This window comes from Protopterus annectens, chromosome 13.part0 (genome assembly GCF_019279795.1).
Source record: "Protopterus annectens isolate FY-2018-M chromosome 13.part0, PAN1.0, whole genome shotgun sequence".
Lineage (NCBI taxonomy): Eukaryota > Metazoa > Chordata > Ceratodontiformes > Protopteridae > Protopterus > Protopterus annectens.
Genome location: NC_056747.1, coordinates 305,280,915 through 305,305,663, shown reverse-complemented (window position 1 = coordinate 305,305,663; position 24,749 = coordinate 305,280,915). Strand labels below are relative to the sequence as shown.

Sequence of the window (24,749 nt, the reverse complement as noted above, 5' to 3'; positions counted from 1 at the left end):
TCTCTTATCTGGCACACTGCTGTCTTTCTTAGAAGAGTACAATAGCAAAAAGGCTGACTGAATAATATTCTTACAGATCTGGCAATTTGGTATTCATTAGTTTAACACTTCTATATCCTAGTGCCACATGCTGCAGTCCAAGCTTGTGGATATGCAATGCAGGTGATTGCTCTGAAACACGACAAAGAACATAAGAAAACAGAAATCACTGAGTGTTATAAATATACAGTGAAGTGTTAGCATTCTGCTTGAGAGCATTTTTAAGGAATAGTTGTACTGTATTTTGATATCATGGCAATTCTTTTTTTTTTTTTTGCTGTTGTCAGATTTTCCACATGACCTATGACCTGGCTAGTGCTGTGATGAGGATCGTTAATCTTATCAGCATGATGCTTCTCTTGTGTCACTGGGATGGCTGCCTTCAGTTCCTGGTGCCCATGCTACAAGACTTTCCGAGTGACTGCTGGGTGTCCATCAACAATATGACTGTAAGTTCATCCGTCAGAGCTCTGACATCTGATTGAAAATAAATTATCTAATTTTTGTGCAGTTTTAGTTATGCAACCAACAGTGCAGAATTTGATATTACATACATGTCAGAAATTATGCATGGAAAGCTACATTTGTTCTAAAGCAAGTTAGCACAGTGGTGGGTCAAATGAGTAAAATGTAAATAAGCTATAGTCTTTTGTCCTATGTTTGATTCCTGTAACCCCTAGTTATATATTGTATGATTCTTAATTTAGTCACTTTACCAGTTTGATATTTCTGGATAACCTTCTACAAAAGTATTTTGTCTGGAACTTAGAACTGCAGCTTTGGTTGCTATTCTGTGTAAAACACCACACACTATGTATCTATGTCTGTTGAATAACTGTAATGTTTTAGGTTTAACTTTTTATTACTCACTGTTTTATTGATAGGTAGTTACTGGGCATATTGTTCTGCAGATTTAGTCTTAGGGTGTCATACACACAAGCACACAGCACACACACACACACACACACACACACACACACACACACACACACACACACACACACACACACACACACACACACACACAGTGTCTTTCTCTATGATAATAGAAAGCATCCAAGTTGCATATTTTTCCCACACTGGTATTTTTGAAATAGCTTTTATGGCCAATTAGAAATAAATTATGTACTTCCCTTTCTAGGCACACTTTATAACTCCTGATGAAGGGCTTATGCTTCCTCAAAAGCTCGAGTAATTACAAAACCTGTGCTGGTCCAGTAAAATGTTTTATATCACATCTGTTTTTCAGTGTCTTTGTTTTTTCTGTTAGTGGACTATCACATTTCTTATTTTTTTTTCTTTCACCATCTTATTGTATTTTATCTAATTCTGTTTTTGAAGAGATTAAAGAGGGCACATACATTTATCATCTCTAGATTTGTTAAATAAATTATAGTTTTTGGCTTACACCTTTAGTATATTATTTGTATAATTTATCTGACTCTTGTTTTGGAAACAGTTTTTGAAGAAAGTGTGTCTGTTAGCTGAAACCCTTTTCTGACATAGGATGGTACACATCACAGATTCTGTTCTAATATAGAAATGGATAGCACAGAAATCAGAGAGACTCTGGTCATTGGGGTCAAATAGACAAGGACAAAATGAAACCGTGAAAATTAATTTATTTGTCTGTTTTCTTAATCTGGAAGGTGAGGTGGTCAACTGACCCTTTTGAGCCATGGCCCAGGTTCCAGTGCAGCATAATCCAAAAATAAACAAGCAAATAATTATTTTATTTTACAATAGTAACATTAACATAAGTATGATACGTGTAAGAGGTATGAAATATAATAAGTGCAGCCTAGTATAGTTAGCACAGAGGATCAAGGCTATGAGTTGTTAACAGGCTGCTTCCTGCTGTCAGTGTTTGATTCCCTCAGCTTCCTTTTGTCTGTTGTGATTCCCTGAGCAATTCAGTTAGACAGAAATTGTTCTAGAGCAACTGGAAAACTGGATTAGTCTCCTCAGTAGTGTCTGCATCACATGGCTTATAACTATCAACCTGTTAACATGTCATCTACAGCAGGGGTCTAAGCATAGTGATGTACATTTTAGCAAATAGGGTTTTAAACTTCTTTACAATATGTTTAAGAGTATAATTTACACATCAACAGTTTCAGCTGGTTAATTTCCTGGATTTGAAGAGGGAAAGATAGGGTTTAGTTGATGCCTCAAAGCAGATCAGCCCACTCTCTCCAGAGTATCTAAAAACATTCTCCAAGAGACAATAGTTCTTTAGCTTGTTTTAAAGCCCTTTTTAAGTTTTTATCTAATATTATTTGGAAGATGTTTCCAAAAAGTCAATCAAAGGTCACCCTCAAATGGGGGCCCAGTATCTCCAATCCATCCTGGCTGTATACAACGAGCATGCATCAAGACAAACTGAAATTCCAACACAAGATTGTTGAAAGACCAAGTAGAGCAATCCCTTTAACTAAATAATTTTATTTCTAAAAACAAAATAAATCCAGTTCCAAATCCTCCTCCTTCAAAAGAGAGACTGACTCCAGATAATTTATTTTAGAGGTTTTATTGGGATAAGCGCTTTCACCCTTTTGAACTTCTTCAGATCCAATTCTTACATCTAAACTTTCTATGATCATGATGCTACTGGTACAGAAGGGACAAAGTACACTGTAGAACAACGCAGTTCCACCTTATTGGCCTTTAGGATGTTAAACCTATGACCCTGAGCCTGGCTCCTTTAGCAAAATGGGTGGAAGATGTGGTTTATTCTCAAATTTTCATCAGCACATAACCTGTTATCTGCATTTCATTGATGAAATTTTCATCATCTGGAATGGAGATGAGAAAGAGTTGAAAGACTTCTACATCCATAAAGTGAACTTAACATCCTTCCTGAAATTTACCATGAACACAGACAGAATACTATATGTTTTCTAGAGCTCAATGTCAGCAAGAATATTGAAACAGAGTCCTTTTCCAATAATCTATATTGAAAACCCAAAAGGTGAGTCTACTCCAACACACTTCCAGTATGCACCCCCAGATAACAAAGTACAATGTCATAAAGTTGCAGGGCATTCACATCGCAAGAGTCTCAAAAAAACTTAAGGAATGTCTATACAACCTAAATGAACTCACAAAGGATTTCCTAGCTATGGGGTAAGACAGCAGAATGATCATTAACATAAGAACTAGAAAATAGCAAAAGACCCCTTCCTATTAGACCCAGTCAGCAGATGGCAGAACAACTTCAGTATAACCCACCTCGACCCTAAAACTGAAGCCAGAAAAGGAAGCATGGCCATAACATTTGCAATAGACCATAAAAAAATCTGCATGGCCATCACTGAGAATTGAATTATAATAGAGAATAACAAACTGATAAGTGAACCAGGCCTGAGTTTTATCTTTAAAAAAGGAAGAAGTATCAGAGCCTTTCTTGAGCCAAAATTCTGGGAAGAAAGGGCAGATGCATATGGTGCATACAGGCGTGGAGTTCAGACATGCAGGTTTTACAGCCTAATAAGTGGAATGAACCACCTTATCTACCTTAGCATGGGTCAGAAGTACTGTAGAAAAATCAAGGGAGACTGCAACACTGAAAGAGTGGATTACAGGGCACAATATCTGAAATGTAAAAGTTTTATATGAGGAAGACATTTAATTAGATGAAAATCCACATTTCACACCATTTGTTAGACATTACACTGAAAATCCACAGGAAGGCACTTGCATGGACAAGGAAGAACACTCATTTTTCAGTTTCCATATCCTGGACTAAGTTGAATTTTAGATCCTGTCTTCCTGGAAAAAAATAAATTAGAAGGGCAAGTTTGACTCAATGCATTCAACACCCTTGGACAGAGCAACAGCTGCTTCATTAAAACTATCCTACAATTGCAGAATGTAAACCACAAACTGTTCTACTAAAAATTCTCCATAGCTTCCGTTAGAGAACTACACCCTTAAGTCAAATTTTCACCAAAGAATAATCACTTTTTAGTCCTATATCATTGGTTTATCCTCACTACAATTGCTTGAGATACTTCTTCAGAATTCCACTAGTCAATTTTATTTATTGTTTTATCCTCTAGTTTATTATGACCTCATAGTGTATTCTCATAATTTTACTTCTTCAATAATGCTTTATCTTCCCTACTACAGCCTAAAATAACATTATTATTAATAACTCTCTACAGCACAGTATTGTGAACTCACATCAGTACAGTTAATACTTCTGCACAGTCTGGACACCACATGATTCATAAGTTATCTCGGGATCTGAGGAAGCTTGCAAGATGCAAGCAAATATGCTACTTGGTTGGCAGAATCCACCAACAGTCTTTGTCACATGAGAAGAAAAGTTGTGTTTTGGCTCTGGTAGTTTAAAATATTTTAAATAGTGAATAGGTCTTAATATCAGTAAGCAGAGAAAACAGAATGAGAAGGAAAATAATAATCAAGATGCAATAACCTAAAACTAACATTTGATTACAGGCTCAAATGACAAGTGATTTCTTAAAACAACATAGTGATATTTGTTAATCACAAAAATGTCTGTAAACTATGTTGTAAAATTCAGTCTGGTAACCATACATGCAAAATTGATTGATTATTTTTTTAAACATAAATGGATAGAATTTAAGGTAATACAGGATTGGTCGATAATAAAGTTTAGCAACACGTAAGAGTTCCAAGGGTGAGACACACTGGCTTATCAAACACTACTTTTGAGCATCCCCATGCAAATAAGGGTGGGCCTAGGATCCCATCAGATGCTTACATTTTGAACATGGAAAGGCCCCACATACAAATGAGGATGTGTCTAACATCATATCAGATGTATTCATTCAGAGCAGGTGAAAGGCCAGTCAGGTGGAACTGAGCTGTCCCGTAGTGCACCACTTCCCCTGTGGAACAGCATTTATAGTAGTAGCATGACAATAGAAAGTATGGATGTAAGAACTGGGTCTGAAGAAGTCTACAAGGATAAAAGTGCTTATACCAATAAGGCTCATAAAAGGAATGATCTGGAGTCAATATGTTTTTTGAAGAAGGAGGATTTGGAACTGGGTTTATTTTGTTTTTAGAAATAACATGTTTTAGTTGAAATGACTGCTGTACATACTTAGACTCTCAACAATCATGTATTGAATTGAAGTCTAGCAAATATCTTGTCCCAGTTCAGTAAAAAAATATCATCAAGGCCGTTCCAATGCTATAGAGGGATAAAGTCCTGACTATGACGTAGGTGACCCGAGTTTGATTAATGGCTCTGGCATTTTACAGAGTCCTAGGGGGAGGGATCATGCTAATATCTCTTTCCAGTTGAGTACTGGTGGAAGCCACTACTCAGGGAAGCTGGACATCAGGCTGCAGGGGCAGGGTGGATGGTTACTGCATGTGCCTTAGGGCCCAGTGGTAAAACATGCCATAGTTTCACTGTGCCTAGCCAGTTGTAGCTAGTGCTAGGCACATAGGAGAGAGACACATAGGCCAGTAAAAAATCCCCAGACCCTGTGGATGATAGTAGGACTCCCTGACACCCAGCCCACACCTATGCTGAGTGTAAGTGTATAACTGATAAGTAGAGCCCTCAGATGGAAGGTGAATGGGCTTATTGAGTGGGGAAGAAAACAGGGGTCTGCATGAAAAAAGAAAAAATAATGTCATCAACATAAAGACTTAGCATTTGCAAGAGTGGGACAAGTGTGATATCAACAATAAATAGTGTGAAAAATAGTGGTCCCAGAAGTGAATCTTGATATACTCTATAGTGGAAAGTTTTTATATCTTAATGAGTGGATTTCAAGCAAAATTGGAAAGACTTGATAGCCAGTTAGCTTTGTATTCACTTAGCGGTACTAACAGTAGCGTATGATTTACTGTCTCAAAGGTCCTGATTATGTCAATAAAATCTTTCCCTCTGATAATACCTTCAGTCATGTTTTTGTAAATTTTGTTTAGTAAATGAGGAGAGAACAATCTGTGTTTTGAATCCTTGTGTTGCAAGCAACTTCTTCAGAAATAAACACTCATTCTTCCAAAAATGGTATATAAGTAATTAGTACACTCAAATGGTAAAGTGAATCAGTTAAAATCAATTAAATTAATTAAGTTAAATAACTACATAACAGTTAAGTAAATCTCACAAGTGCTTTAAAGCCACATTCACTAACAAATTTGAACTTCCTATCCATCAAGTTTTAAAAGTATTGAACACATTTATAATAGGAACGTGCAAATGTTGAAAAAGTATAAAAATATATACTCATAAAAGTTACGAGAAAAATCAACCTCGCAAGTTTATGCAGTAAGTAGAGAACTGGAAGTGGAAAACTAGTTATCTCTCACACTATATAAGAAGTCAAAAGTAATTATCGTTTCAGACTTCTAAGTTTTAATAAACATCCAATATTACATGCATCGTTTAAACCAGGAAACGAGAATGCATTAAGGCGAATTTGCCATGCAAGTTCATATTCCTCTAAAAGTAAATTGAAAGGACCCCCTCTCATGTCCACCTGTATTTGATCGATGGCTTTAAACATAAACCTATGTCTCACATTATGAATGACATGTTTAGCCCAAGGGTTGTCTATTTTGTTCGTAGAAATAGCATGTGTGTGTTCGTAAACTCTATCCTGCAATCTACGCTCGGTTTTACCCATGTACAATGCAGGACAGCAAACACGCTTAACTATATACACGACAAGTCTAGAATTACAATTTAGTTTAAATTTAATATTAAACTTGTCGTAATTGGTAAAAAAAGTATTACTAACCTCAATAAATCTGCACATCCTACAGTTACCACACGTGTACATCCCTATATTTCTGGCTGTACTACAATTACCCTTACTTTCTAGAAGGGATTTCAGATTGTGCCCTCTCCTGAAAATAATATTAGGTAGTAGCCCTAGTTTATCAAGTAATGTACTGTCATTTGTGATAAACTGCCAATTTTTGTATAAAATAAATCTAACCATACCACTATCACTACAGAAAGTAGTAATGAAACCATCTTTAATATTGGAATCACCTATTTGTATGGTTCCTTGTGCTCTAAATGAATTGTTGTCCATAGAAAGTACATCTATATTTTGGTCTACATAATTCGAATAAAGGATAGGGGCTAATAGTCCAGCCTTCCTTTTCTCAAAAACTTCTTGAATAAGAGGTTGAATTAAATTACTAGGGTAACCAGGCTGTTGGAACATGGATTTCAAAAGATGTCCTTCAAGGATGCATCTGCAGTCCTTACAAATGGGTTGTCCTGTCGTCAGGCAGCCTTTCGGTCGGCCGGATTCCAAAGTCTGGGTCTGGCCTCGGCTGGTGTCGCACTTCACCCGACGTCATAGCTGCAGTTCTTCGGGTATAAAGGCATCAGCCGACGCCATTTTCCCCAGTCTTTCTTGCCGCGTGGCGCCCGAAGCAGAAGCTGTTCGCAAGTGCCGGTCGGTCAGATCCAGAGATTACTACTACCGAATACTACTTCGAAGACTTCTAAAAGCTAAGTACCCCGTTGGGGACTCTTTCTTGCCTCAGCCGATGTCAGAAAAAGTGAATAACTGTTTAACTTGTGGGAAACAAATACCTCATAAAGATTTCCACTCTTACTGCTTACCTTGTTTAGGCCCAGACCACGACGTAGCAGCTTGTTTAGCCTGTGCTTCTTTCAACCGACGGACGCTTAGACGTCGGTCGGAGTTTGCTGAACAGTTTTTCGGCTCAGAATTTGCGTACATAATGCCGTCGGATCCTCCAACTTCACAAGTTGTTAAGAAACGCAAAGAAAAGGACCGACACTCGCGGTCCGCGGTTAAGCAAACCGCGAGTGTCTCGGTTTCGGCCGAAACCGAGCAAACGGTTCTACCTTCAGCCGAATCCATGACTACTACCGAGGCCCCTTCTAACCTGGTTGAGTCGGCCTCTGAAATTCAACCTGCTACTGTGGTTTCACAAGAACTATCGGACTCCATCCCTTTGGATGTTTCAACCCCTGCACGTGGTGCTGCTAGGCCGCCTGCAGCCATGTCCATAAAGGCCTTTGCCAGGGCTAAAGCAGCCAAAACTTCTAAGTCTGTGCCTGTTAAGCCCCCTTCTCACAGGCCCAGTTCCAGTTCCCAAATACTTACTCTGGCAGAGGATCTCATCTCTTTAATAAGGGGATCCCAACCTCATCCAGATAGGGCCTCTCAACCTCCTCCAGAAAAGAGACCTAGAGCAGAGCCCCCTGAGCCAGTGTCCTCAGATGATTCTTCTGATGATTCAGACAATACAGACCATCCAGAGGCTCCTTTTTCTACTTATGAAGACTCCGATGCTGAGGAATCGATTCCTTCTGCCTCTCCACCAGAGAAATTTTCCTTTGGGGAAACCTTACATGCCATGAGAGAGCAATTTCAATGGCAGGGGCAAGATTTCTCAGACTCAAGGAAAAGGCTTAGGACTTTTTTGCATTTACCACAACATAGGCCTTTAGCTATACCTCCAGTTCTTCCTGTTGTAGATGATGCATTTAATGATGCTTGCACTGCTCCTGACACTTTGCCTCCAGCCCCTGCTAAGCCCGATAGGTTTTACAGGGTCCCGGACACACATCACCATTTATACAAGGCTCCTTTTGCAGACTATCTCCCAGGGGCCTAAGGCAGTAGCTTCGACCTCAGTTAAAAACCCTCTCCCCTCTGAAAGGGAATCCAGGTCCTTAGAGAGATGGGGTAAAAAAGTATACACCTCTGCTACTTTCTCAGCTAGGGCATTGAACTGTCAGTTTCATATGATCCAATACCAGGAGTTTATGCTTGATCAGTTGACTAAGAAACTGTCCTCTGATGATTCTTTAGATAAGAAATATGTTCTAGAAATGGTGCATAACATTCAGCAGGTTAGTAACCATTCTTTAAAATGTGGCTATGATGCACTGGAGGCTTCCTTTAGATCAGCCATGACTGGCACAGTTATAAGAAGGCATGCATGGTTGAAAGAACAGGTCTTGCCGGATCATGTTAAAGCAAAACTATTAGATGCTCCTATGGATAAGGTCAGTTTATTTGGTTCTCCTGCTCAGCAGGTACTGAAGAAAATGGAAGAGAAGGCAAAATCTGTACAAACAGTGAAAGATTTCTTACAGGTTCAGCCTCCAAGGTTTAGCAGGAACTGGCCTTCCAAAAATTGGTCCTTTCCAGACTCCTCTAAAACACAGAGAGGCAGGAATAGGCTCGAGAGGCAGAAATCAATCCAGAGGAGGTGCCTACAGGGACGCCAGTGGCAAGGTAACAACCAGCGAGGCACAGACACAACTACTACCACTGCAACAGGACAATCACAGTGACTTGGCTCTGGCACCACCTACCAGGGAACAAATTGCAGCACCCTTAGGCGGAAAGTTAGCCTTATTTTCAAAAAACTGGCACTACATCACAAGAGACAAGTGGATTTTGCAAACTATAGACCAAGGCTACAGGTTTCATTTCCATACTTTACCAGGAAAAAGAGGAATGTCAAACCTACCACCAAATCAAAAGACAGAAGCTCTAAAACAAATAGCTCAATTAGCAAAGATGAGAGCTGTGGAAAGGGTACCATCTATGGAACAAGGAAAGGGATTTTACTCCAGACTCTTCCTGGTACCAAGAAAAGAGAAAAATTGGAGGCCTATTCTCGACCTGTCCGCTTTAAACACATTCATCATTGTTCCAAAATTCAAAATGCTGACCCTACAGCAACTTCTTCCCATGCTGGGCAAGGAGTATTGGCTGGTGACTCTAGATCTCAAGGAGGCATACCTGCACGTCCCCATACGACCAAATTGCAGAAGATACCTCAGATTTCTTGCAGGATCAGAGCATTATCAATTCTCAGCATTGCCCTTTGGCTTATCTACTGCGCCCAGAGTGTTCACGAAATGCCTGGCATCAGTAATCGCTCACTGCAGGCTTCAGGGAATCCAAATATATCCATACCTGGACGACTGCTTGATACAAGCGGACAACAAAAACAAGCTAACAGAACACTTACAAAGAGTCATTTGCTTACTGTAAGCCCTGGGATATACAGTCAATATAAAAAAATCAAGACTGATACCATCCCAAAGAATAACCTTCTTAGGTGCAGAATTGGACACAGTAAAACAGATAGCATTCCTAACTGCAGAAAAACAAGAACAACTTCCTCTCTACTTCTTGGCATTAACAAAGCAGAACAAACTAACAGCAAGGAAAGTACTGCAGGCCTTGGGCTTCATGGCATCCTGCATAATCCTGGTCCCTCATGCCAGACTGCATATGAGAAAGCTACAGTGGTACCTGAAGAATTTATGGTCTCAACACAGGCACAGCCTAGAAACCGAAATACCACTAATCCCATGCCTGAAACAAGAGTTCCTATGGTGGGCTCAGGCATGCCAGTCAAACCCAGGTTTGCCCTTCCACAGCATTCAACCAAGCCAAAATATCACAACAGATGCCTCAGACCTCGGTTGGGGGGCCCACATGCTGGACAAGTGCATACAAGGCTTATGGACTCCAGATCAGCTGCACCTGCACATAAATCAAAAGGAAATGCTGGCAGTAAAACTAGCAATCCAGAATTTCAGACCATTCCTCCAAGAAGGGCAGTTGATGATAAGGACAGACAACACCACAGTCATGTCGTACATCAACAAACAGGGAGGCACTCATTCATACCCTCTATGCCGGATGGCACTGGACCTATGGAATATGGCTCTGAGCTACAACATTCAGTTACAAGCAATTTTTGTACCGGGAAAAGAAAACATCCTAGCAGACATATTAAGCAGAACTACCTCGGATGCTCACGAATGGATGCTACACCCGGACATCTTCAAGGTCATCACAAGGAAATGGGGACTGCCACAAATAGACCTATTCGCATCCCCACTCAATCACCAGCTCAAGAAATTCTGCACAAGGACGTACCACCCACTTGCTTGGAAGGTGGACTCTCTATCCTTCAGTTGGAAAGGCCTGACAGCATATGCATTCCCACCTCTTCATTTGATGCACAAGGTGCTATTGAAAATCAAAGAGGAACGTCCAAGGATCATTCTGATAGCTCCAGACTGGCCAAGACAACATTGGTACCCATTACTGAGGAGCATGTCTCGGGGGCAGATGTGGACACTACCCCTGATTCCTTTGCTGTTAACTCAGAGCGGCTACAACACCCTGCATCCAAACCTGAAAACTCTGAAGCTGACTGCCTGGAACATTACATAAGAGCAACTAACCCAGATTTATCCCAAAGGGTTAAAGACATTATCCTTGAGGCCCGCAGACCTTCAACAAGAAGGAACTATGCAGGAAAATGGAAAAGGTTTCTCATTTGGAGTACTGAAAGGGGAAAAGATGTGTCAAAGGTAGACATTGCCAACATCCTGGAGTATTTGGCAGAGCTTTTCCATACAGGCCTGTCCTACTCCTCCATCAAGATACATGCATCAGCTATTTCTGCAGAATACAGCTTCGATCCACCTGTCTTCTCGCATCCTCTACTCAGGCAGTTTCTGAGAGGAATTAAAAATGTAAAACCTCCTAGGAAACCACCATTACCAGCATGGGACTTGAACTTTGTGCTAGAAAAATAAAATTGACACTCCCCCCTTTCGAACCAGCAGCATCAGCAGATCTTCAACACCTATCCTGGAAAACTGCTTTTCTGCTGGCAATTACCTCAGCAAGAAGGGTTTCTGAGCTACAGGTTTTAATGGCAGTACAACCCTTCCTAATCTTCCATCAAGATAGAGTGTCCATGAGAACAAATCCTACATTTATGCCTAAGGTGGTATCCAGAGTGTCTTTAAACCAGGCTATCCACCTACCTACCTTCTTCCCCAATCCACAGAACAGGGGGGAAAGACTGCTGCACACTTTGGATGTACATAGACAGTTGCGTTACTACCTGGACAGAACCAAGAGCAATAGAAAAACTGACCAGCTTCTGGTAGCATATGCAACAGGAAGGGAAGGAAAAGCAATTTCAAAACAGACAATCTCCAAGTGGATAGGAAATTGCATCAGATTCTGTTACTCGTACCATGGAAAGCAAACTCCACCGAACATAAGGCCTCATTCTACAAGGGCTACAGCCACTACCACAGCTTTCTTACGAGGAGTGGCTACCAAGGACATTATAGAGGCTGCTACTTGGACCTCCGTGCATACATTTGCCAAGCATTATAACTTACCTTTATACTCTAGATCCTGAGCAGGGTTTGCCACTGCTGTTTTGCAAGGGATCCTAACTACACCATAATTTCTTCTTCCTCCTCCCCTAGTTTGGCTATGGTATTCTACCCATTTGTAAGGACTGCAGATGCATCCTTGAAGGACATAGTACAGTTTTGTACCTACCATAAATGTAGATGTCCGAACAGGAATGCATCTGCAGTCAGGATTACCCACCCTCCTTCCCCTCTGTGGTATTCCTAGGGTATTGGCCATCTAATAGCTAGCTGGGGGGGGGATCTCTTATGGTGTATTTGTTTGTATATATGTACATACATGCTTATTGTTTGTGTTTGCCTTCTACTATTTGGAAACATTGGCATTTATCCAAAATGTAGCTATCCAAGAGGGCAACTGCTGGCATCTGGGGCAAGAAACACTGAGGAAAATGGCGTCGGCTGATGCCTTTATACCCGAAGAACTGCAGCTATGACGTCGGGTGAAGTGCGACACCAGCCGAGGCCAGACCCAGACTTTGGAATCCGGCCAACCGAAGGGCTGCCTGACGACAGGACAACCCATTTGTAAGGACTGCAGATGCATTCCTGTTCGGACATCTACATTTATGGTAGGTACAAAACTGTACTGTCACATTCCACATGGAAATCAGATTCAAGAGTAGTCATCCTTGCTGCTCTAATCAAGGCAACAATGAATGAGATAACCTTGGTTGAATCTCTATTAGATATTATTCTCACTAATAATTACTTTCTGTTTGACCAGGAATTCTACTTGCAAAAACAGGGTGTAGCTATGGGGTCACCTTCTGGTGCCAGTTTTGCTAACTCTGTCATGGCTTACTGGGAGAAGATGTTTATTCTTAACATTCCTCACCACAAGGTAAACCTCATAGTGTACACACGATTTTTGGATGATATTTTCATCCTGTTTGATGGTGATTACACACAGGCAATGTCCTTCATTTCCTGTTTGAACACCACCACTGAATTTTTCAAATTCACAGCAACATTCCACATGGACACAATAGATTATTTAGATGTTATGTTATCGAAGGATAGAATTAACAAGAGATATGTCTCCAAGATTTTCAGGAAACACACCTACTGCAATTCCTTCCTTCACTTTTCGAGTTGCCATCCGTTTCATCAGAAACAATCAGTTGTCAAAGGACAATTGATTAGAGCAGCAAGGATGACTACTCTTGAATCTGATTTCCATGTGAAATGTGACCTTTTGAAATCCATGTTCCAACAGCGTGGTTACCCTAGTAATTTAATTCAACCTCTTATTCAAGAAGTTTTTGAGAAAAGGAAGGCTGGACTATTGGCCCCTATCCTTTATTCGAATTATGTAGACCAAAATTTAGATCTACTCTCTATTGACAACTATTCATTTAGAGCACAAGGAACCATACAAATAGGTGATTCCAATATTAAAGATGGTTTCATTACTACTTTCTGTACTGATAGTGGTATGGTTAGATTTATTTTATACAAAAATTGGCAGTTTATCACAAATGACAGTACATTACTTGATAAACTAGGGCTACTACCTAATATTATTTTCAGGAGAGGGCACAATCTGAAGTCATTTCTAGAAAGTAAGGGTAACTGTAGTACAGCCAGAAATATAGGGATGTACACGTGTGGTAACTGTAGGATGTGCTAATTTATTGAGGTTGGTAATACTTTTTTTACCAGCTACAAGTTTAATATTAAATTTAAACTAAATTGTAATTCTAGACTTGTTGTGTATATAGCTAAGTGTGTTTGCTGTCCTGCATTCTACATGGGTAAAACTGAGCGTAGATTGTGGGATAGAGTTTACGAACACACTTATGCTATTTCTACAAACAAAATAGACAACCCTTTGGCTAAACATGTCATTCATAATGTAGGACATAGGTTTATGTCTAAAGCCATCGATCAAATATCTGTCAAACATTCTTAACCCCGACAGCCAAAGTTACTCTTGCCCACTCTCACCTTATTTCAACTCTTCTCTATGCCTCACCAATTTACACTAACCTGAAGAAAAACAATCTCTCTAAACTGGCTAACACATATAATAGTATTGCTAGATTTGTTACTGGTAATCAATTCAGAACTCACCACTGCCTGAACCTACAGCAACTTCACTGGCTGGAATTAGAAAACATGTTGCTTCTCTCCCAACTTACCTTTGTCCAAAGAGCTTTCTCTCAACCTAATAACACACCTGCACTTTCCAACCTTTTTACCCCTTACTCTAACCTGAATTCACTTCGCTCCTCTAGCAAACTCCTAGTAACTTTAACTAAATCCAACAACCTTGCTGGCGACTCCCTTTTCTCCAACGCCATTGGTAAACACTGGAATCAACTTCCTATTGAACTTACTTCGATTCCATCTCCTGTTCTGTTCAAACAAAAACTTAGAATTTACCTTAAAAATCACTGGTTATGTCCCTGCTCTAACCCCGACTAAAACTCTAACTCCCACAATTTCCTCTACTCTTTCCTCTCCCTCTCCTTTTACCTTCTTTTTACTTCTAAGTTATACTACCGCCACTTTATAAGGGTCACCTCTCAAATATCCTTCTCCTCCTTCTGGTTCATTTCTTATTATTGACAGTTTAGAATTTTAACTGATCTACTCACTCTTTTCTCTATGAATATCTTTTCTTTTTTACTTTCTTTTTACATCCTAAAATATTAAATAATGTGAAATAAGTTCTCCACTTTTATTTCAAGAATGTTGAATCCTATGATGTTATACTGTATATTTGTGTATTCCCACCTCATTTTATTTCTGCTCATTTTTTTTTGCATACTATGTAACTGTTTTCGTCTCTATGTGGAGCTTTTCTCCCCGGGCCTCTACTGAAAATGGAAATATATCCAGTTAGACTAGCCCGGTTAACAAATGTAAAATAAAAATAAAATAAAGATAAAATAAATAAATAAATAAATAAATAAATACAGGTGGACATGAGAGGGGGTCCTTTCAATTTACTTTTAGAGGAACGCGAACTTGCATGGCAAATTCGCCTTAATGCATTCTCGTTTTCTGGTTTAAATGATGCATGTAATATTGGATGTTTATTAAAACTTAGAAGTCTGAAATGATAATTACTTTTGACTTCTTATATAGTGTGAGAGACAACTAGTTTTCCACTTCCAGTTCTCTACTTACTGCATAAACTTGCGAGGTTGATTTTTCTCGTAACTTTTATGAGTATATATTTTTATAATTTTTCAACATTTGCACATTCCTATTATAAATGTGTTCAATACTTTTAAAACTTGATGGATAGGAAGTTCAAATTTGTTAGTGAATGTGGCTTTAAAGCACTTGTGAGATTTACTTAACTGTTATGTAGTTATTTAACTTAATTAATTTAATTGATTTTAACTGATTCACTTTACCATTTGACTGTACTAATTACTTATATACCACTTTTGGAAGAATGAGTGTTTATTTCTGAAGAAGTTGCTTGATTTGATTGCTTAAAATTAAACACATTTTTTGTGGATTCTTTTTGCAGACTGTGGGTTTTCTGTTTCGGTTTGCTTTTGGCCTTAATTTTGGGTTTCAGTGGGTTTTTTTGCCAGTTATTTGTTTGTTCCCCATTCATTTAGGGTTTCTCCAGATTTCTTGTGCAAAGGTGTTGAGAGGCATGACAAATAGTGTTTAATATTCATTAATGAATGAAGGGCTTAAGAGAAAAATACCTTTTGCTGATTTGTCATTGATCATACCAGGCTAAATCAGCACTACCAGGGGGTTGGGAAGGTGGCCTAATGGTTAAGGTGTTTGCCTTGCAAACACAAGGTGCAGGGTTTGAGTCTCACAAGAGATAATTGGCTAGGCTTAAAATGCCTCACAAGGGCAGTTAGCTTAGTACTAATCTATGAACCTATGAAAACATTCTAAAGATTAGTGTTCTACAGTGATTAGCAAGTGTGAATAAAAACATAAACAAATACATATTCTAGCTTCAGTTTAACTTGACAGCTTATTCACAAGTGCCACAGTATGTAATGGAGGGGCACCGCTGCAAATGATTCATAGCTTGTGAATGAATCACTGAATATACTGCCAGCCACATTTTAGTTGCCACCTGGGGCTTCATTGACTGAACGCCATTGACACAGCTGCTAGATCTACAGTTGTTGCAGTAGCAGCAGCATGATGTCTCTATACTCTACTCCATCCTTTTCTATTAGTTAGAAAGACACAACAAAATTAAAGGAGACGGACTTCCTAGACAGTAGTGTCTGTCACTTATTTACAGGTAACCACACTGCCTGTCTTGCAGTCTTGTTTCCTATGTGACACCAGGTATACAGATCCTTTGAAAATGACAGGTTGGTGTGACTAGTAACCCCTTCCACAACCACCATTGATAGTATACTCTTTCCTGGGTTTCAGCTTCTGAAATGCATTATTTAGCATTACATTTCAGCTGCGTTTTTGTAAAGCGTGCCGGCCATTTTGCAAAGTATCTTTTCATCCTTCTTAGAAATATATAACTCTGCACCATTCAGAATGACAAACTTCCCTCCAGCCTTTCTGCAAGATCATATATAAAAACAATGAACAGGATCAGCAACAATGGTTTTTTAAACACCTTTGTTGAATTATCACTTGTGACATAGGCAAATGTGCATTTATATAAAAGTAATCAAACAATATTAACAAGTTCACATTTACAAACATTATACATCACATATATTGTTACATTTCCTATAATCAAAGCAACATTACATATTTTATTCACTTTTGCCACTCTTAAACCCCTATTCCTCTTCCAAAACATTCTTCTGCATGTATTGTTGCCACAGTTCCCATTTTTTTATGTAATTTAATCCTATTCTTTTATCTCTGTTACAAGTATAATTGGTCTAGATTCTGATTTCCATTTTCTAATAATTGCTTTTTTGGCAGCCATCAGAGTTAAAATTAACAAGGCCTTTCTTTATTTAGACAGTATAGATCCTGTATCCCAGCTCAAAAAAATCAATTCTTTAGCTATACTCATTTGCTTGTCCAGTATTCCTGACAGAGTGCTCTGTAGGAATTTTTTAATTCTTACAACTCATTGCACTCTGATAAAGGTAAAGCTTTCTTCTGCATTACACCTCTAACATTTGCCATCTACCCGAGGAAAAATTCTTTGGAGTCTCTTTGAGGTATAAAAGTATCTCTTCAAACAATGCCAGGCAAAAATCCTAAATATTCTAGATTTTCTTGCATACTTGGGCGCCATACATATGTACTCCCACTGTTTCTTTGTAAGTTGCATATGTAAGCTCTCTTCCCAATCTTTTCTGACCCCTTCTGATTGGTTCCTACAGTTGTAGTGTAATATTTTATATGCTGTACTAATTATCCCTTTTCTAATAGCAGCTTCTGCTTTTAGATTCAATTAAAAACTCAACCAGTGCAGATCTTTCATTTAGGATTCCCCTGGCCCTTTCTCTTTCTCTATACTGTGATATTTAATCCCTGATAGCGAAGCAATCACTATCCTGCAATCCAAATGTCTTCTTGGACTCTTCCCATTCTCTTACTTTTCCTGCAGATCCTCATATTTTATGACTTTGTGTCTCTCTGTATGCAAGATACCATAGTCACTGGGTATGGAGATTTCAATGAGCAATGCTACTTTTGTCTTCTTGTCATGGACCACTATATCTGGTTTTCTAGCATCTATCTTTTGAACTATTATTAATGGATGATCTCATGTGATGTAGACTTCATCATTTTCTATGATGCTTTGTGGCTCATGTTTCTAGTGTTTTTCAGCCACTTTGGTACCATAATGTTTGCACAATCCCCAGTACAACAGTCTTGCCACATTATTATGCCTTTCAGTATACAGCTCTTCTTCCATTAGTATGTCACAACCAGCAATGAGGTGTGCAACTGTTTCCAATTCTGTTTTACAAAAACCTATATTTGTCTGTTTCTCCCATATGTTCAATGGACTTTGTAAACAAGCATGTATGTAGCCCACTGCATAGAGCTGCCAATATTAACCTTTCATCTCTTGTTTTGAATTTGCCTTTCCTTAACCTGTGGGAAACTGCATAGTTTGGCCTTAACTTCATGTAAAATAGCCATGTTCAATGCCATTCTTCTATTGATATATATAAAATGTCATGGTTAAAAGGCACTGTCGTGGCACATGCTTTGTTGTCACTAGCCATAGTAGGTGATTCAAAATCCTTTAGGGAACCATCAAATCTTAAAATTGGGGCAAACCTGCCAGGTCTCCCTCTTTTATTTCATTACTTATTTTTTCAAAAAGTACAGATGGATAACCTCTTTCTTTGAACATATGTATGAACTTTAATATAGACTGGAAGGACTGCTCTACAGAATCACCAACCTCCCATATTAACCTTAATGGCTTCTCACAAACAATTAACTCCCTAACCAGAATTAATAAACCCAATAACAAATAATCCATCCTAGACTGGATTCTAATAAATAATCACCAACAACTCTATAATGTAGGGACCCTCCGTGACAATGTAAGAGACCATTCTCTCATTTACATAATCAGACAAAGGTCGCTCTCACACAACCCAACCATATATAAAACAATAAGAAGCAACAGAAACTTTAACCCCAATAACTTCCAAGCTAAACTAAAAGAATGTGATTGGTCAACTATAAAATACCTCCCACTTGACGAAGCAACAAACTACTTTAACTCAAATTTCTTAACAATCCTTAACCACCATGCACCACAACGTTCCATCAAAATTAAATCTAAACCCGCCCCATGGCTTACAAAGAAAACCAGGCAGAAAATTCAACAGAGAAATAAAGTTTAGGCACTATGTAGAACAACTAAAAACCCCATAGACCAACAACAACAATTCAGGCAAAAAAGAAATGAGACTAAGAAAGCTATACTTGAAGATAAAAAAACTTTTACTTCCACCTCCAACAGAACAACCAAAATAATCCACAAAAAGTTCTGGACTAGCATAAACAGACTTCTTTAACCAGGCCAATCCTCAACACCACCCCCTATAGGATCAAATTCTGACAATACAAAGCAAACTGCTAATGCTTTTAATACCTTCTTCACTGAGACCATCCAAACACTTGCTAATCAACTAACAGCCGATAGCTCTGCCCTTCCAACCAATACTACTAACTCTCTCCCAACTCTACACCTGCAACCTGTCCCAACTTCCCTCATCTGCAACCTCTTAAGTAAACTAAAACCTACCACCCCCTCAGCTGACCAGCTACCTGCTGAATACCTGCAAAAGGCAGCCAAAGTCATAGCTTATCCTGTATCATTGCTGATAAATAGAACCATACAAGAAAGCATTATTCCCACCATCTGGAAAATCTCCTACATTATCCCCTTACACAAGGGTGGAAACTCCAGAGAATATTCTAACTATCGTCCCATAGCACTACTTTCCCCATTAGCTAAAATAATGGAAAAGTGCATCCACAGACAGTTACTAGACCACCTACTCCAGAACAATTTACTGGCCAAATCTCAACATGGCTTCAGGCCTTTCCACAGTACAACTGCACTCCTATCCTTCACTGACAGCATCAATAAAAACGTAATAACAATCTTCTCTCTTCAGCACTTTTCATCGACCTTTCAAAAGCATTCAACATGGTCAACCACCACTTACTTCTCAATATTCTAAAATCCTTCTCTCTGGACACAAAGACTATAAAATGGTTCCAGTCCTACCTTGATAATAGACAGCAGGCAGTGCTATGGGACAACAACCTCTCATCCCATCTCCCAGTTACCCTAGGTGTTCCTCAGGGCTCTATATTGGGCCCCCTCCTTTTCTCAATATTTATTAATGACCTCAACCTAGCTATTCCTTTAACTAACTGTGTACAATACGCAGATGATACAACAGTAATCTGCTCAGCTAAATCTCAATCCCAACTACAGACTCTAACTCAGGCAATGTTCAATAAAACAGAAAATTGGTTTCTACAATGCTGCCTCCTCTAGAACCCCAAAAAAAAACAAACTCCTCCTCTTCACTCCTGCCCGTAAATCACTCCCAATGAACTTTTCAGTCTTATCCAATAATGGTACACTCATATCTCCTGATCCAACAACAAAACTTCTAGGGGTAACCATTGATAACAACCTGAACTTTGAAACCCATATCAACAATACCATAAAAACTGTCAACAAGAAACTAGGCTCCCTCTATAGGATAAAACCCTTTCTCTCCCCACTAGCCAGAACCACTATTGCCTATTCCCACCTTATCTCCACACGTCTCTATGCTTCTTCCATATATACTATTTGTCAAAAATAACCTTAACAAGCTAGCCAATGCTTACAATAGCATTGCCAGATTTGCTACTGCCTCCTCATTTAGGACCCATCACTGCCATAACCTGAAACAATTAGGCTGGTTAGAGCTTCTGAATCAGATTCACTTTAAACAACTCACCATTGCGCACAAAACCCTTTTTCAAACTACCAATACCCCAATACTTGGTAATCTCATTACCCAATATAAGAACCTTTCAACTTTACACTCGTCTAATAAACTACTAGTATCAACATGTAAATCTAATAACATGGCAGGAAATGCTCTGTTCTCAAATGCAGTTGGAAAGTATTGGAACCAACTCCCCCATGAACTTACATCACTGTCTTCATTTTACACTTTTTAAACACAATCTGAAACTCTATCTTAAAAGCCATTGGTTATGTCCCTGTACAAATCCAGACTAATCTCATACTATATCCCAAATACCCTCTCTTAAGACCTAATCCCTGCTCTATCTGTGTCTTTTTAGATCAAGGCCTATCCTTGGCAAAAACATATCTTATCCTAATAGAGATAATTGAAAATACCTATTTAAATTCTTCTGCATATAATTCTAAAGCATCCTACCTAAGGCAGGCAACAAGTATTGTTTAAACTGTGAGCATTGCTGAACTGTTGAAATTTGAAGTATGTATTTGTTTAACAATTACTTTCTAGTTACTAATGAAGTCTTGTACATAAAGTCTAAAATATCTTATCTAATGCTTATGAAATGTTTTTTGTATAAACTGTGAAGATTCCTGAACTGTTTAAAATTTATAGTATTTAACTGTATAACAACTAGTACCTGTATGTTAGTAGTCTAGTAATCTCCTGGAGCTTATCTCTCTGGGACTCTACTGAAAATGGACATAAATTCAGTTAGACTATCCCGGTCAACAAATGTAAAATAAATAAATTGTCCATCTCAACAAAAATTAAATCATCTGTAGTGATCAACCTGGATAATTGAACCATTTGCCCTTTTACAGCACTTTTTTTCTGAAATAAGAAATGGCAACTATTAAAATGTAAAAATGAAAAAGTCTTATGAAAGATAGTAGACAAAAACTTGTTTCCCTCATTGTTTTTATATATGCAAATGTTCAGATAGTCTATCTGATGTTTGGGCTTTCTATGGGTAAATTTTAAAAAAGAGGTGGTCGCTCTTAAATAGTCTATAAATCCGGGGACTAATTCTTGTTCTCCTTTCCCTAAAATGTCATCCAAAAATCTAAAATATGAGACGACATTATTAAAAAAGGGAGATGTAAAAACAAACCTACCCTCCCATTCTGCTAGTACCAGGTTAGCATATATTAGTGCCCACCTGACACCCATAGCCAGAGGTTTAATGAAAAAGTTCCCCCAAAAAATAAAGTTGTTATGGAGCATCACATCCATACACTCAGTCAATAAGATGACCATGGGGTTGTCGACTTTTCATCAATAATCAATACCTAGTTGAAAAATTCTAATCCTATTTGATGCGGTATAATGGAAAACAGGTTAACCACATCAATTGCTACCAAACATGTATCCGCATTGACTTCTGCGAAATTAAGCAATTCCAACAAGTGCCATGAGTTACGTAATATATGAGGGATCTTGGACAAAATGTGCTTACAGTGAAAATCAATATAGGCTTCTGTAGGTTCAGTTTCTGACACCTTTGCCACAACAATGTGTCTCAAAAGGGAGGTTGTGTTCACTTTTATGTATTTTAGGAATTCTGAATATAGAAAGTAGAAACATTATTTCATCCTTCAGATATTCAAATTCCTTCTGTGTGATCAGTCACTGAGAAAAAGCATCATATAAAAACAATCTATTTTAGTGTATGCTACATTCATTTCATTCCTTGAAACCTTTTTGTATGTAGTGTTGCCATGTAAAATGTTAAACATTTTACATGAGTACTCAAAATAATCCATAATTACTACCTCTCTATCTTTATCCAACTTCATTACCTTAATGTCTTTATTACAACAGAATTCCTTTAAAACAACCCTTTCACTTTGGGTTAAGTTGCCTTCTTGACCCCTGAAACTTCTATTAAGGTTTCTCATTTCATGTTCACAAATATGTTCAAAGGCTAGCACACTAGGATTAGAGGGGGGAATAAAAATACTCTTCTTTTTCAACACATTAAATTCATAATGGCTGGAAACAAAAAACATTTTTAAGTTCAACACCCCAATTTATAGTTTTAAATTAACTAATAAATTTGCCACATCTCATTTAAGAGAGGGCAGAAATGTAAACCCTGTCTCAACAGAGCAGAGAATAATGTATAAGTGACAAAGATATACTACTTGGATTAAAAATGTAATAAATCGTTTTCAACATGCATTCATGTTGCCTCAGTAGTTTCTTACATTTTAATGTGTTGGAAAAGAGAACACCTCTGCTTGGTTCCTCTGTTCAGACACACCTTATAAGAGAGGAACCCTCTCACTTTGATTTTTGCCTCCAGCTCCTCATATACCCTTCAATTTAATGTTATTATCAAATCAGGAAATGCAAAAGCTTCCATTGCCTCACTCATAAAATCTCTGCTTACTCTTTGAATGCTTTCTCTGCATCAAGACCCACCAATAATAGCAGTATTTTCTTACATTCTGCTTCCCTCTGGATCATCGTTGTTCTATTAATGTTGTCAAATGTTTGCCTCCCTTCCACAAAACCACATTGGTCCATATCTATAAATGTTGGCATCACATTTGCCATTCTTTTATCTACTATAGGCATAAATACTTTTTAACATGGCTTAAAATTGAAATGGGCCTGTATGATGCTGGATCAAATTGGTCTTTAGGTATTGCAGCCAGCACAATTTTTTCCCAGGATGTCGGTGCCCCCCTCCTTTTAAAAATTGTTAAACAAAACTTTCCAGATCTTTATTACTTTCTTCCCTACTAGCGTCCAAACTTCCACCAGAATGTCATCTATTCCTAGTGACTTTCCTGCAGATTGGCTATATATCACCATTTTTATCTCATCCCCTCCAATCTTAATTGTTAGTCATTGAGCCTCATCAGCCTCTAACCTTGCATATTTAAGTCTTGCATAAATCTTTCCATTTGTGCTTTTTATTGATTTACCCACTTTTCTGCTTTATACACATTTTCAAAAAATTTCTGAAATATTTATAATACTTTTACAGGATTTCTGGTTATTTATCTTGTTATAGGTTTCCTACATTTGGCAACGCTTTCTACTTTCTGTAGCCTAAGTTTTTGTGCCAAAAGTATTTGTGTTCTGGAAGTATTATAAAAAAACAGTTGCTTAACATCAATCATTCTAAACTCATGCATATTATCCAGGTGCTCCTTTATTTTCTCTTTCGCACTCTGCAATTGTGCCTCTTCTTGTTCTTTAAGATTCCCCTTATTTTGTAGTACTTTAACCTTTGTCAGCCCTGCTAAGTAATTCTTCTTTCATATTAATCAGATCTGTTTTTCTTTTATTTCTACCATATTCTTAAACTCCACTTTCATTTTATCCCACTCACTAGATATAACATCTGGAGTACTTTTCTATTGGATAATTTATACAACCCATTCCTTAAATTCCTCTCTTTTTAACAGGTAGGTAGGGAAGCACCAGTATCTCATCTTTACTTTATTATCCTGAATTTTTATCTTAGTACTTATTGGCAAATGATCTGAAATAGTTACTGGATGCGTGTTCAAATTCTCAATTAAATGCACGTTACCATGAAATATAATTTTTGTCAAGTCTAGCCCAGTTATTGTAACTTGGTGAATAATATGTAAATTCTTTCTGTGTTCCTACTACTGAATTTATGTTTTTCATACCACATACTTTCATACATTTCTTCAGAAATGTACCCTTTTCTGTTCTATTTTCCCTTCTAGCCCCGCCAATACATCCTCTTTGTTGCAAATCAATTTCTAGTCCCCACCTATAAGTAATATTCTCTACTGAAAGATGAGTATTTTCCCAAATTTTTAAAGATCTACAGTAGTAGTTTTAGGTGGAATATAAATACATGCCACCATAATCGTCACCTGTTACAAGTAGCCCCTTACTACCACAAATATGCCATTATTATATTTTTTTCCTCTTCTGTCACTACTGGAGCTCCTCTGTCAATTTTTGTGTCTGATATTCTGCAGTCTATCCATCCTGAAATCCTTTCTTTATCAAATTCACATGCTCAGTTCTTTCCAAGTGTGCCTCCTTTAGCATTGCTA

The 24,749-nt window shown here is 38.2% G+C and overlaps 1 protein-coding gene across 1 annotated transcript in view; it reads left to right on the top strand.

Moving 5' to 3' along the window:
- The window catches only part of HCN2 (hyperpolarization activated cyclic nucleotide gated potassium and sodium channel 2), a 963,160-nt gene that overhangs the window by 275,035 nt on the left and 663,376 nt on the right, over positions 1–24,749 (top strand). The window contains exon 3 of the mRNA XM_044053893.1: positions 327–488. Coding sequence (XP_043909828.1) covers positions 327–488 — 162 coding nt within the window. The remainder of the gene's footprint in view (positions 1–326; positions 489–24,749) is intronic.